This window comes from Populus alba, chromosome 2 (assembly GCF_005239225.2).
Source record: "Populus alba chromosome 2, ASM523922v2, whole genome shotgun sequence".
In the NCBI taxonomy this organism is placed as follows: Eukaryota; Viridiplantae; Streptophyta; class Magnoliopsida; order Malpighiales; family Salicaceae; genus Populus; species Populus alba.
Genome location: NC_133285.1, coordinates 18,477,263 through 18,492,841, shown reverse-complemented (window position 1 = coordinate 18,492,841; position 15,579 = coordinate 18,477,263). Strand labels below are relative to the sequence as shown.

The 15,579-nt window shown below is 34.2% G+C and overlaps 1 protein-coding gene across 2 annotated transcripts; it reads left to right on the top strand.

The window, feature by feature from the left end:
* Window positions 1–3,965: 3,965 nt before the first annotated feature.
* Window positions 3,966–13,620, top strand: LOC118044140 (uncharacterized). Of its 2 annotated transcripts, none has more exons than XM_035052301.2 (11): window positions 3,966–4,425; window positions 5,026–5,069; window positions 5,731–5,863; window positions 6,199–6,325; window positions 6,420–6,799; window positions 6,878–7,060; window positions 7,749–8,154; window positions 8,770–9,064; window positions 9,569–9,730; window positions 11,148–11,645; window positions 12,729–13,620. In XM_035052301.2, the coding sequence occupies exons 1-11, from the start codon at window positions 4,263–4,265 to the stop codon at window positions 13,023–13,025; spliced, it is 2,688 nt and encodes an 895-aa protein (XP_034908192.1). In that variant the 5' UTR covers window positions 3,966–4,262; the 3' UTR covers window positions 13,026–13,620. The 2 variants fall into 2 exon arrangements, with proteins under 2 accessions (XP_034908192.1, XP_034908193.1); XM_035052302.2 differs by having other exon boundaries at window positions 3,967–4,425; window positions 7,764–8,154.
* The last annotated feature ends 1,959 nt before the right edge of the window (window positions 13,621–15,579 follow it).

Below are 15,579 nucleotides of genomic sequence, written 5' to 3'. Positions count from 1 at the left end.
GTTGATAGAAACATGGAGATAGAATAGTAATAAAATTATTATTTAAGCAATAATTAAAGAAAACTATAGGGAACTCAAGGAAATTAAAGAAAAGTAGAAAGGATTAGAGAAAAAAAGGAAATCATTCAAAAAAGTGATCTTTTGTATATGGAATTGGTTATCTAATAATAGGACTAGTGACTGATAATGGACGATGGAACATATTACCCGGTAATGGGGATAGTACATGGAAATGGGCTAGTAGCATTAGTTTGGTTGATGACTAAAACATATGACTTGGCAATATGGTTTTAATAAGACCATAAAATTGATTGAAAAGATGAATTAGTTGTTTGGAATAGAGCTAGTGGCGTCAGTTGCATTAATGATTAAGATATATATGATTTGGTTAGTGACCCTATAGAGAACAAATAATGTTTATGTTACCGACTCATCGAATTAGTAACGAAATGTTAGAAGAAGCTAGATTGTCAATACAAAAATAATAATATTTTAAGGATTTCAATGATCTATGTTCAACAAGTTGTTTGAAACGTGTTTTAAAAAATTGAGGTTGTGTATACGAAGTTGCTTGTGTGATGATGATGATATCACAATTTGAGACATGTTTTATGCAAGAAATGGCAGGATGAAAGTTGGATGGGGTTTATATATATATATATATAAAAGCTTAGCTGAAATTCCATTAATTAGGAAGGTTTTCATTGGAAATCATAAGTCAAAGTAAAATGTTAGCCTTGAAGCTTTTGCAAATGAGTCAAAATAGTGTGAAGGATAATAATATGAGTTATATATAAAAAAAAATGAGACGATGAAACATGATAATGATAAGTATAAATTTCGAGAGGTCAAACTAAGCAGTTAACCACATAAAAAGTTGAAAAGAAAAATTATATGTTAAGATAACACATGTATTTGAATAGAATAAATTGAACATTTCAAAAACTAAAATGGCATATATATGTTGTGAAATGAAATATGACACAATTTAAATGTATTACGAATTGAAACAATGATACAAATCAAATATGATTACGAGATATATGTTAAATTTAAATGTAATATTAATTGAAACAATGGTGTGAACCAGATATCATCATGAAATGTGCATATAAAATTGTATGAATTAAAAGGGTTTTGAGGAAACAATTCATAGTATGAATCAAATGTGTTATGAATAAGAATTTTCATGATGTGACTGTGATAGTTAAATGAGTACAATAATGAAATAAAAGTTCATCAAAAGATGAATAAAAATGTATTAAATTGGAATTTGGCATAGATTGATTTTTATACAAAAGTTAGTGAAAATTGGGTTACTTATGTCATCGATATGTGTGTGTGTGTTTAATAAGTATTTGTTGCCATATGTTCTAGTGTTATAATAATAAATTGTTTTTAGGTTTATCATAGACTCGGACAAAATAGTAGATCTTACATAGCATTTCTTTTATTTAGCTGATAATGATGTAATTTTGAATATATTGGCTATCTTTTCACACTGTAAATTTGAGAAAAACTTAGATATAAATGAAACAAAAACTAAGAATATTCCTAACTTAATTATTAATCTTCTTTTATTGGGTTTGTAATATGATATTGAACCTACCCTAGGTTTATTAAATGAATATTGTATGTAATTAGTTTATAATGTTCTTATATTTTATTCATGTAACTTGTTGTAAATAATACATGCTACAATTAAATGTAAATTGTGCAAAGGAGAGTTTGGAAGGATAGATGGATTCTATTCTTGACTGGAAATATGATTAATTAAGGTCTAGAAAATTTGAACAATATCGAGATTGTGACAATATATATATATATATATATATATATATATATATATATATATATAAGAGTCAATAACTTGAGAATGATTTATAGTACATGAATTTCTGTTAAAATTTCAATAGAATCTTAAATGATATAAAAATTAAAACATGATACTAATATGTAAAAAAAAAAACTCATTTTATTTTCTGAGTTCAAGGTTAAGGAAGTTCAAAAAGTTAATAAAATACCAAGATGTTACTATTACATTAATCACCTTCATCTTATTCCTTTGAATATCTTAAAAAAAAAACAAGTGGGTATTTGGGGAAGTAAGTTTTAATATATTTTTTTAGTATACTAAATTAGAGGGTTGACCTCTAATTTACTCTTGTACCATTTTTAGAGATTGAACTCCATTTAAAATTTAATTATTGATACTTAAAGTGATTTCAAACATGAGATTTCATTCAAAAACAAATTCAATTTAAATGGTTCAAACTTGCTAATAAGGTTATTCTTTTTCAATAATATTAGTAGGAACTAATAAAAAGAAAGAAAAACAATGTTGTAAAAATAATATATTTGAAAGAAATAGGTATAATAAAGAATATATTGAAATGTCCTATAAAATATACAAATCTAAAAAATACATAAAAATATTATATCCAACAAATAAATAAAAATAAGCATATAAGTTTTTAATTTAGATAATAATTATAATAATTATTTGTGTTAAGTTGTGGTTTCTTTTACTTCGCATCAATGAATAATATTATTTAATTTTAAAAATTTGCAATAAAAGAAATTGGTGTATGTGGACAAATCAATTTCTTTAATTTATATAGAAACTTTATCATGATATATGAAGCATAAATTATTTTCATAACAAAGTTGAGAGTAATATCTCTCACATGAAAAAGATTTTTTTCTTCAAGAAACTCTAGAAACACAATTGTGTTAGACATGCCATTTTTTTTTTCTATGAATCACTTAAAAAAGTTTCTTTACCTAAAAACTACTTCTTTATTTATGTATTTATATATATATATATATATAAATTTATTTATTTTATGAATAGCATGGTTTTTTTTTAATAAAAACTTATCATGATTTGAAAAGTAAGTTCAAATAAAAAAAACATAAAATAATGCTTTGAATATTTAATTTGAGATACTTGTGTAAAAAATTCAAAAAAAAAAAAAATAGACAATTTATTCCCAATGAATATCCATGAGGAATTTGATTTTAAAAATTATACATATTAGTTTTTTATACAATCATTCATAAAGTAATTGCTAAAATTACAATTAAAAATTTCTAATCTTATTTGAAAAATATGATATCATCATATGATTTTTGAAATTTCATTATAATTGTTTTATTTAAAAATATTTTATTTTAAAAACATTAAAAACAAAAACCTCATCTTTTGTTTGAGTTTGTTTCATACAAATGAATAATACAAGGTCTACTGCAATAAATTTCAACCACATGAGGTGACTAGAAAATTAAAATTTTTATAATTTGAATCTCAAAATTCAAATTTTAACCTATTTTTCATATAAAAACACATTTAAAATAATTTTTTAAAAACCTTAATATCCCAATTTCTATTCGCAAAACATCCAAAACTATGCATCTTAGAATTGGTTAATTCTGTAATGTGGATGTAGTATAGCAATATGCAATGCATGCGTGTCTAATTACTATATAATTTCAGTTTTTTTTTTTTTAATTTTTTTAATTTATTTTTAATAAAAATACTTATTTAAACTTTCATGAAACATGTTTGTTTTAAAAGTATTTAAAAAAAATTAAAATTTTTTAATTTTTTTTACATCAAATTAAATTTTTTTTGTGTTTTTAAATTATTTTGGTATATTAATATCAAAAATAAATTTAAAAAATAAAAATAAAAAATATTATTTTAATATATTTTTAAATAAAAAATATTTTAAAAAATAATCGTATAAAATATCATATTAAAAAGTGTGGATGCAAAATACACAATATCTCTGTCTATGAAGGAAAATACACATTTGTTTTACGGAAATTATCAAAACAAACAATGAAATGTCATTGTAATAAAACGACAAAAACCAAAAAGCCCTACCGCAAACCACACTACACAGACATTTTGCTCCCCTCCCTTTCTTTTCCTCTCTCTCTCTCCTTTTTTTTTTTTTTTTTTTTTTTCCTTTCTTCTTCCACTCCCTCTCTGTTTCACCTATTTAGATCAATCTATTTTTATTTATTTTTTTAAAAACTAATCGAAGCCCAGAATCACACTTCATCCAACTCTCTCTCTTTCGATCAACCCTCTATAAACCCTCACAACCTCTCTCGGCTCCCCCTCATTTAAAAAAATAAATACACTCATTATTTATTATTTATATATAAAATACTGCTTACTTTATATTTTGTTCTTTTACCTATTTATTTGTATTTTTAAGAAGGAGAGGAAGTTAGTGTTGGTGAGGGTGGAGATGAGCGGTGGTGGGGTTAGGGTTTCAATCCCGGGCAACGTGAGGAAGACGATCCAGAACATAAAGGAGATCACAGGCAATCACAGTGATGAGGAGATTTATGCAATGCTCAAGGAGTGCTCTATGGATCCCAATGAAACCGCTCAAAAACTTCTCTCTCAAGGTCACTTCTCCTTGTCTTTATCATTTTTCCTTGTGGGTTTTCTTGTTCTCAAACCCATTGTCTTAGACCTTGTGGATTTAGCTGGTTTTCATGTGAGCCGTCGTTAAAGGTTTGATTTTGAATTCTGTCTGTGGGAAATGGGGTTTTTTTTTTTTCTTATTTTCTTATGAGTTTTTCACTGTGTTTTGTCTTCACCTTGTCGGGGTGGCTAATAAGTTATATGTTTTTTCTTTTTGAATCTTTGTCCGTTGCTTTCATTTTGTAAGTTTTGATTTGTGGAATGAAATCATTTCTTATGTTTCAAAGTCTTAATGAGAAGAATTTGATGTACTTTTTAGCGAACTTTGAAGTTGACAGTTGGGCTCTTATAAATGGGTTTTCTTAGCTCGTACCAGTTCAAAAGCTTGCCGGGCAGAAAAAAAATAAAAAACACCTTATGCTATGGTTTTTATATATATGTCTTGCAAGTTTATTTCAATTAATTACTAATTCTCTTTCTTGTTGTTCGAGAAGCTAAGGATGGATTTTGATGCATATTGCTTGACATTGTCTCTGTGTAGCTACTATTTTCCTTTTTAACTAGGACTAATGGTTTTACAGATCCATTTCACGAAGTCAAAAGGAAGCGTGACAGGAAAAAAGAGGTAAGTTTACTGGCTTCTATAAAATTTCACATTCGCTGGCTTCCTTTGCTTCTAAATGATTGCAACCAAATCTGTTGCTGTTATTTTTATGCTTGATAAGATTAGCGTGATATTGTTGCTGGGGATGCAATCCTGCTTAATCTGGCATATTTTCTGCGGATTTTTTATCCAATTACTGAATCGAGATAATGACTGTCCACTCCAGGGTCGTCATGAGTTCATATTTTTTTGTGTCTTGGTATAATTTGCTGTCTGCATTTGGACATCGATATATTGGTTATAAACATTTGTATTGCTGGTGGAATTGGATTTGTGAAAGCTGTGCAATTTTAACAGCAACTTTAGAGGCAGAGCAATGTTATTCATATTCTATTGGTAAATAGCAGGGAGCTCTTGGAACTAATGGACTAGGACTAGGGGATTGATTAAGGGGCTACAGGTTAAAGATGAACAGATGAGATTGAGGCAATCTAGATTTAAGTGGCTGGGGTTTGGGCCTTAGAGAGATGTGGCGGCATAGAATTTACTTGTTTCTGTTTGATTAAGTGGTTGACACTTGACATCATGTGGTTACATGAACATGCATTTATGAAGATGTATTCATTGTTTTTGTGCTTAACATACAGATTCTTAACTTTCCTAGCATTTTTCTTTTAAGCAGAACATGAACAATAGAGAGTCTGGAGATTCTCGATGGAGGTCTGGCATGCAGGGGCGGGGGAGTAGGGGTGGCATGCAGGGGCAGGGGAGCAGGGGTGGTCGGCCAAGCTTTTCTCCGCGTCATACATCACATGGTAAACAACTTTTTGAAATGACAGCTTTTTGAAGACAAATTGCTGGAGTACTCCCGCCTTTTCAAATCATGTGGTTATTCGTCTGTATTTTCATGTCTTGTTTTTGTTGGTAATCATCTATATAAATATTATAGACATGCAAACACTTGTATCCACGCAAGTAACTTTATACTGAGAGTTTAATGGATGCTACTTCATTGTTTTTGTGTTGATCCCTTTTTCCTTAACTATTTGGATGCATTATTTGTAACCATAGACTAAATAAGTTGCTATAGTTATGGCATAAATATTGTTTTATGATGCAAATTTGATTGTTGGATGTGATCCTTGGTCAGATACTGGTGGTGGAAGGAATTCTGCTGCTGGAAGGGACAAAGGAACCAACCATGCTGCAGAGAAGGGCGCTGGCTCATCTTTGTTAGCCTCCGAAGAGAAACATAAAGAAACTACTCCATCAGCAAGGTGACTTTGTAATATAAATCTCACTTTTTCAAGATATGGTTTATAAGAGGTTACTGAAAGTGCATTAATTACATTATGTAATTATATATTGCAGCTCCTCTGCAGTTGTGGCCAATGGTCCAACTGGTGTTGTTTCTGGAAACACTAGTGCAATGCTTGCCTCCAATTTACCTACAGGAAGCAATCAACATGAAGTGACTTCATCACCTATTGTTGTTAATGAGGTGGGAAGGGAAGCAGACCACATCGATGTTGATAAAGCTCCTACTATTGCATTTGGAACTGGGGATGCGTGCAGGGAGTCCGTGCCAAGCTCTAACAACTCCTCCATGTCTGTGATTCCAGCATCTTCTTCAAAAATTTGCTTCTCGTCCTCGAATCCTATACTAAAGCTTTCTAATGATTCATGTCCCCCTGGTACAGTGGGTACAATTAAACGTGAAGTGGGGATCCATCAAACTGCGGGTGAATCAGGTAAGAACAAGTGATAATTTGATTATATTTTGTGCACTTTTAGCTTTGTTGTGATGATATGTAATTAACTGATGGCAGCTTCCGAGATTGGTGTCCCTTTTATGCCAGGGAAGATGCCAAGCAAAAACCAAGGAGTTGGGAAGAACCAGCTCAGTGATTCTTCCCAGCCTTCTTTTGCATCAATCCAGGGTGGTTCTTCCAGTAGCCGGCCTTCCTCTAACTACAGTAGCAGGTCTCAACTGATAATAGGCCCTCAGAAAGGTACAAATTTTGTTCTGGGTTTTGCAATAAATCTTTTTACATTCCTGTTCTGACAATGTTAAGTTCTGTACTAGTGTGACAAATCTTCTGTCAATGTTAAGGTTGAAGCATCAAGGATTGTTCTCAACCTCACATTGTGCTTCTCTTTTTTAAGCTTCTTTCGGAGGCTTAATGTTGAAAATATCTATTTCTAGTACAAGTATTTTGATCTTAAGGTGAACTATGAAAAGGATACATCTGAAATTCAGTCAAATATACTTCACAAACAGGCTTCCATATTTTGTTGTTCTACTGCTCCTTTCATTTAGTTGATTAATTGTTAGATTAGGCACGTTCTCTTTTCCTTATGAAATACAGGAGGGTGTTCCATTATAGTTCAATCTGAATTTGCAAATCAAACACAACAATTTCAGCATTCAAGGTCATGCCTTTTTAGTTTGGCATGTAATATTGCAAAACAGTTCTGCATGGTATTCTTTTCTTGGTAATTTTCTATTAAAAATAGGAGCCTTTTTTGGCTAGGTGAGAACATACAGTTAGATATTATAATGTGAGGAAGCTGAACATTGGAAACGGGGGGAGAGAGACAAACACACAAGATTATCCATGTATCCAGTCTTCTGTTTTATATTTGATACTGTTATTAGTAATAGTCTGTTGACTTACTTGGGTCCTTAATAAATAATAGTCCTGTCTTCAACAGTTGGCTCTAATATGGAGTGGAAACCAAAGGCAACAAACCCTAACGTAGCACAGGAGTCTGGAACAGCTGGTTTATCTGACATTTCTAATATTCCACTTCAATCCAGTGGCCATTCACAGGCCTCCTTGGGTGTCCTTGATTCAGAAGAAGCAACTGCCAAACTGCAGAAGAAGCTGGAGGAGTTGCATCTTCCACAGCGTCAACATGTTATAATTCCACACCATATCCATGTTCCTGAATCTGAAAGAAACAAATTGAGTTTTGGAAGTTTTGATGCTAGTTTCGGAGTGACGTCAAGTTATGTTAGTGGGGCTGAGAGTAACAAGAGTTCTACACCCGTGTCTGAAACTTCTCAGGGTATTGAAGAACCTATGGAGGAACAAGCTGAAAGGTTTATGCTAAATAGTGTTTTCAATTTAGTTTTGAATGTCATGCAGTGTATATCCTAGTTCCCCTAAGTTACTGATTTTGTTTGCATTTTTTTTTTCATGCAATGATTAAGGTGTAGTTAACAAACTGGAATGTTAATTTCAGCTGTTAAGATCTGTTCTCCCTTCTTTTCTCACTTCTTTATATTCTTTTGAGAAGGGGGAAAATAGATGAGGCATATATAATGAAGGAAAATCAAGAAATGCATTTTTTAGCTTTTCATTGAAGTAATTGATTGAGCAGTTGACAAATTATCCTGGGAAAGAAGTATATTCCTGACTCATCCAGCTAAGTGGTGCTTTGTGTCAAGTTCTTTATGTCTTGTTTTTTAGTTATTAAATTGATATTCAGTAAACCAATGTACCAACAAATAGCTTTTGTTAGCCAGTCCTAAGAGTTACTGTTTTTAAAAGAAAAGGTCCATGCCCCATTTATGAAGTTTGTTTGGACACAAACATAATTTTGATTTTTGACTGGTTTGTATTTTTCTTCCGGTTTGACGAGTATGCTTCCTACAAATTCAGCTTTTACCTTCACAGTATTTCCCTCTCACTCATCTTATAATTCTTGGATTCAGCAATCAAAATACACCGGTGACTGCTGAGGAGGGAATTTATCCTGATCATCCACAGTCGCCTTCACATGTACCCGGAAATTTATCAGCTGAGGGTGATGTGTCATCCAACACAGTGCCTGATTATGAGTCTAAGCAGGAGGCTGCATTGTTGTCTGGAGGCCATCAGTACTCGGTGGTTCATACTTCTCCTGGCTACAGTTTTGGTCTTGTGCCTCCAATGTTGAGTGGTCAGATTATGCCATTTGAGAACTCAGAATCTCAAGCACGTGATGTTTCTCGCCTACCTAGCTTTGTGGTAAGCCTCCAAAACTTTGTTTGTTATGTTATGATGATCGTGGTTCCATGAAAAAGTATCTAGCTTAATTTTGAGTTAATTATAACTTAGTCCTTGTAATATAGAAAAAAGCAATTAAGTAGTCCCTATGGTCTTCGAAACTATAAATTTAATTCCTATGTTTTTAAATCCATTTATAACTTAATCTTTCTATCCATTTCATGTTCTTTTTTCAATTCATCTTGTTTTTTTCTTTTTATTTTTTTTAATAAATAGAAAAGGGAAACAAAGAAGTCGATAAGATGGAAGATTGATGAGAAAAAAAGACAAAAAAATTACTACTAATTAAGCATGGTCAACACTGGTCAAGGGACTTTATTATTTTTTATACTACAAGAATTGATTAATTGTTTTTGTAAACTACAAGGACTAAGTTATAATTAAATCACTAATTTTTGATAAATTGGTTGGAATATTACTTTGGCTTTAACATACCAGTGGTTATTTGATGGTTTCTGTGTCTAGGTCCAGCAACCATTTGACCCTACAAGTTATTATGCCCAATTTTATCGTTCAAGTGCTGATGGTGATGGTCGCGTTTCTCCCTTTCCTACGCCTGGAGTTGCTTCCAAATATAATGGGAATGTTGCAGTGTTGTCTCCACATACTTCACAGCCTCCCCAAGAGGTTTCAATAGATAAAATCCTCTCTTTAATTAGGCACTTAAGCAAAACCTTTGGAGTTTTTGTTGATTGTATTCTTCTTCGAGAAATAGTACTTTGTTTTTTAAAATCACTCTGTGTTGGCTGAATGTTTTAAATTTTTGGGGTATGGATTGGGTATTCCATGAATCTTTTACTGCACAGTTGGTTATTCTTCTTTGAGAAATAGTACTGTATTTTCTGTTATCAGTTATCAATGCTTGCAACGCGAATTTTAGCCTGTGAATGCTTTACTGCACAGTTTAGCCCCAAATTGCACAAATATAATGTAACTATTTGTTGTCAGGCCATGTCAACCTCATTTGGATACTTTTGAATCCCTTGTTGAAGATGTGTGCTGGAATCTAATCCATGGGCTCCTTTCATTTTGTAGTCATGCTAGAGGTCGACTTGTTTTTTTGTTCAAGAGGATTTTGTTTTACCCCTTTGCTTAGTATTCTGAAATTAGTGGTAAAGATCTGTTTATCTTATTGAGTAGGGATCCTCCTATGTGTTACAGAAATTTTCATAAGTTATTCCAAGCTTTTGTGTAGAGCATATTTAGCTCTGTAAAACTATATGTTACTGTTATCTCCAATTTATAGTATGCTGGTGTTCAACATCAGATATCTAGTTTTTTAACCATGTCAACATGCTTTGCATTTTGGATGTTCAAATCGGGTAATATGTCATTTGGATAGTCCTTATTAATGACCTAGCAGCTTGGCATCACATCTAAAGTCAAGTTAGTTTTGCAAGCTGCTGCCCTGTATTGTTGCCTTTGAGATCCGGGGAGAGTTGAAGAGATTTCAAGGGGCAATATTGTTTAAGGATGGCCATTCTGGCTGCCTTGGACAATTGCTGTCAGATCTACTATCTCATGCTGAATGATGCTGTATTACTGCCAAGTTGGTCACAGGCTCATATGTAATCTACCTCAGTACATTATTAGTGAAATTTATGGTGGCACTAATAGTTAGTTGAGCCATGATGTGTGGAAGCATTTGTAGGTAGTAGACACCCAAGCATTTCTAGATGATCTTCATGAGAAGTGGAACGGAATAGCATGACCAAAACATTGATAGCAATCGCAGGTCCTTGTTGTTGAGGGCACTACACCTAGCTGCTGCTTACAGTAATTTTGTGTCGTGTTTTGCAATGTTAGCTAATAATTTGTTGTATCATCTTTTTCTCATCTACAAGCAATGCTGGTCTTTTACGAGCTACTAAAATCATATGCATGGATAAGACATTTTGCAATGTGTGAGGTGATTTCATGAGCTTCCAGTGTTGTGGATCCATTTGGATGGAATGCCTGAATTGTGTCTGACATGAAGATAAGCGTGTGTGTAGATGTTTTTCTTATGTTTCTGAATTCTAATAATGTGCATGTCTATTTGCAGGGTGGGAATTCTTTAGTTCTATCCACTGCAGGTCCCACTCCTCAGGTGACCCAATCTGCTGGGCTCATGCAAAGCTCCATAGCTGTGACTCAGCAACCTGTCCCTGTCTTTCGTCCACCAACTGGGTTGCACACATCCCATTTCCCCCCAAACTACATCCCATATGGCCATTACGTCTCCCCAATATATGTGGCTCCAGGTATCTACCAGTTCTTAAGCAATGGTGCGTTCCTACAACAACCTCCGGCTGGCAGTGTGTATCCAGCACCACCATCTGCAGCAGCCACGGGGGTCAAATATTCACTTCCGCAATTCAAACCTGGAAGTAATACAGGAAATGCAACTCACATTGGGATGCCAAGCGGTTATGGACCATATGGCTCCTCTCCTGCTGGTTTTAATCCCAATTCTGCAGCGACAGGAGGAAACTCAACCACAAATGATGATCTTGGTGCATCTCAGTTCAAGGAAAGTAATATCTACATTACTGGGCAGCAGGTAGGCTAACAGTTGATTTTTCTGTAATTTATTACATTTAATTCTTAATGTTTTATGAGAATCTAAGTTACTCATCTAAACATAGCTGGTTGCATCATTGAAGGCTGTGATGTCAATTTTATGATCAATTTTGATAAATAGTAGTCTCATTCTTGGAATTAATATTGTTATGGAAGTAGTTGCAATATTGGTTGGGATTCTTTTATCTTACTGTTAGCACCAGTGGTGTTTCTGGAGGCCTGGGAGGTGGAAACGAAAATGGTGGTGGTGATAGTGACTGGCAGCAGTTTCTGCTGAAGGCGTTTTTGTTTTTGGCTGTAGTAGATGATTGTTGTGATTAATCAACATGTGATGCTTGCATTTGAATTTTATACTATGGACATTTGACCTTTAGCTGGTTTGCTTGACATCTGCATGTGCTACTGCCATTTTCTCCATATCTTTTTCCTCTTTTGTTTTGGTGGCCACGTTTCAATTTGAATACAGTAGTTTGAGCCTGCTACTTGGCCATAATATTGGAGCTCAATGATTTGGATAGCATGGGATCAGTGAAATGCTGTGGATGACCTTTTTTTTTTTTTTTTTGGGGGGGGGGGTCGGGGATGTTTTGTTATGCCAAGCCCTCACTATATAAAGCAATGAGACACAAAATCAGCCAGCTTAGGATTTAACAACTGGATAAACTAATCAGAATGACTAATTCCAGTTATCGTGGATTATCTAGGATTCAGAATAGCTTTCCTGCAGAAAACTTGTTTGGTATAGAATGCTAATGCTTATTTGGCAAGATTAGTTAATTTAATTCTTTTGGTTTAGCATATAGAAATTTAGATGCTATTTTTAGACCAGTCTTAGTTTCTTGAAAGATGTCAATGCTTGTTGCTCTCTACAAGAGTACCTGTTCAAGATGCTTGTCAGGGCATGTGGGCAATGTTAGTCATGTGAATACTTTTAGGTCCATAGATGCGTGTTCAGGTTTTCAGACCGGCATTCCCTAATTTTTAGCACATAAAGTCTCCTTTTTTGTTGTTTTAGCTTTAAAATGATATTTTGTTCACAAAACTGATGGATCTGCTTCCACAGAGTGAGGGTTCGGCTGTGTGGATGACTACTCCTGGCCGAGACATATCTAGCTTGCCAGCAAGTACCTTTTACAACCTTCCTCCTCAAGGTCAGCATATGGCTTTTGCACCAACTCAGGCTTCCCATGGCACCTATACCAATATCTATCACCCTGGGCAACCAGTAACCGCAGCAGCTGTTCACCCACTTCTGCAACAGTCTCAGGCCATGGGTGGAGCTGTTGATATGCTAGGACCTGCAGCCAGTGCTTACCAGCAGTCTCAACATCAACAGATCAACTGGCCTGGCAACTACTAAAACATGGATAAGATTTTTCTTTTTATATACCAGGGAAACAAGTCCAATCTTAGGATATTTTTTGTGAACTCCAACAAGTTTGGATGGAGGTCAACAGCAAGATGATACAACATTGGCTGGACTTGAGAGTGTAAATCTAGAAAATGGGGCTGGAATTCTGCCATAGTATCGTCTAATTGCTTGGATTGAGGGCATAAAAGGTTCAGTTTGCATGTAACTGATATTGACCTTTTCAAGTTAGTGGAGGTGGGCATGTGCAGGTTTTTCTTTTTCTGGTTGCACCGAATGGTGTTTACCATTTTCCATGTCAGTTCCAAGCCTTTATCACCCCCCGCCACCGTTTACTTTTTAAATCTTTGAACTTTTCTTAGGGTTTTATTGTTGAGTGGTGAGAATCTTTTCCAATTCTTTCTGATGTCGAGGTTCTTTAGGTCTCTGGAAGGTAAGGTATAGGCTGGTGGATAATCGTTCAAATTCCTTTTTTTTCCTAGTCTTTCCGCTGTCTTATATGTAAAGTGAATTTTGATAGCAAGAAACGCATGTACCGAACTGTTGTAATTGGTATAAGAAAAAAGGTGACATTCCATTGTTTCAATCGACACCTATGTACAATCTTGAACAGCCTTTTCAAGGAGGAAGTTTCCTGGTTAGAATATTGTAATTTTTTGACATCTGAAGACTGCGTTCTTGCTGCTATCCAGTAGAGCGGGCCATTGCAAGATTATTATTTCTTCTAAAGCTAGATAGATTACAAATAATATGGCCTGCCTCGGGACTCTCCTTTGTATCCTTGCATCGATCTTATCTACTTCGACTCAAATTTCTCATCCTTTGACTCCCCGCAGCGCCAGCCTTAACTCATTGGATGGAATTGTGGTCTCTTGAACCCGTCGGATGCTCCGAGGCTATGCCATAAAAGGAGAGTACAGCCTCCCCGCCGAAACTGTCACCATGCTCGAGAAGTTACTCAAAGCTCATAAGCTCTCACCTTTCGCACGCAGTGACCTCCCTAAGCCAGCAAACCCAACGACTCCTGAGAAGCTGGAGATTGCTTCCTCTGCGTTGAAGATTATCCATGTTGGAGGGAGAGTTGAATGCTATTATATAGCAATATCTTGGAGAATATCCCTCTCATGCATTAGCTAAGCCAGAGGTTTTCAGAAGGCCATGGAATTCAGTGTTCCGGCCAGAAAAAATCCTTACTCCAGGACAGAAATTCTGGAGTAAGGAAGAAGACTGGTGTTAAAAAGCATGTAAGATTTGCAGGCATTGCTGTCAAGCAAGGGAGGCCACAGCTCTACTAATTCGGAGAAGAAAGGTAATAGGGTGGATCACGACACTTCCTTAAAGATATGTAGCTGATTAGCTGACAGCAATTCTCCATCTGTGCATGTTATTTGCAGCATATGTAGTCCCTAGTGTTTTTACTTTTTATCCTGGTTGGTATGATCTGTCAGTATATAGCCAGGCTTTCTCCACTCAGGATCGCTGCTTTTGTTTTATTTGAGTTCTGGGGAGAGATCGCCTCCAGATTCAGGACTCCAGCTTCAAGGTCCTCAAGTTCATATGTTAACAAATAAATAAGAGAAGAAGTAGAGAGACAAACATGAGCGGAGAGGGCATATCTTTGATTGAAAAGGTCTCTCCCACCAAATTGTGAAACTGCAGCTGCTGATGCCGAGAATCCCACTATCTGATCCTCCTCTCCTATTATTTTCAGGTGGGTTTGATTTTTATTAAAAAATAATAATTAAATCAAATTTTAAAAAAAAAAAAAAAAACAAACCAAAATTAGGTCAAACTAACAGGTTTCGATTCAATTTTTTAGGGCAAAAACCGGTTCAAACCAGTTTGACTTGGTTTTTTCGGTTTGACTCGGTTTTTTTCTGGTTTGGTTTGGTTTTTTTTGTTTGAATTCGATTAAATTTTTTTTATTTCAGGCTTATAAAACCAAAACCAAACCAATTAGTTTTTTCAATCACCCCTACCTCCTCCTTAACACTCTCTTTCTCTACTCCTCCCGGGATTATTCTTTTTTATTTTACATAATGAGGATTTCTTGTGTTGTCGTCTTTATTTTTCCCTAGAGGGACGGGAGTGATGTTGGGCCTTGGGTTACCAAAGGCATCAAATTTAATTTAAAGTTTTAAAAAAAAGCTACAAAGTAATCACAATGCCGCGCTCCACTGCGAGGTTAATGGTATAATTATAAAAATAAAGCATTTAAACAAACAACATAGTACACGCCTATGCATTAACATAAAATACATAGGTTACGGGTGTTTCAATGTATCATTGGACAGTGAAATTATTTTTTACTCTTGTGTGGAAAAAATAAAAGAATTTATTGTGAGACAATTTAAAATAATTTGGTATCTTTCAAGAACTTATTAGTTATTAAAAGATTTATTTTAATCAAAAATCCAATAAAATTTCTCTTATATTTTCTCTATACCAAGTTATCTCACAACCTGCAAACAATAATCTTAATATTTGTGATATCATTCTGTTTTCCTATTGTTTTTCTTCAATATTCACTCCATAGAACAATGGT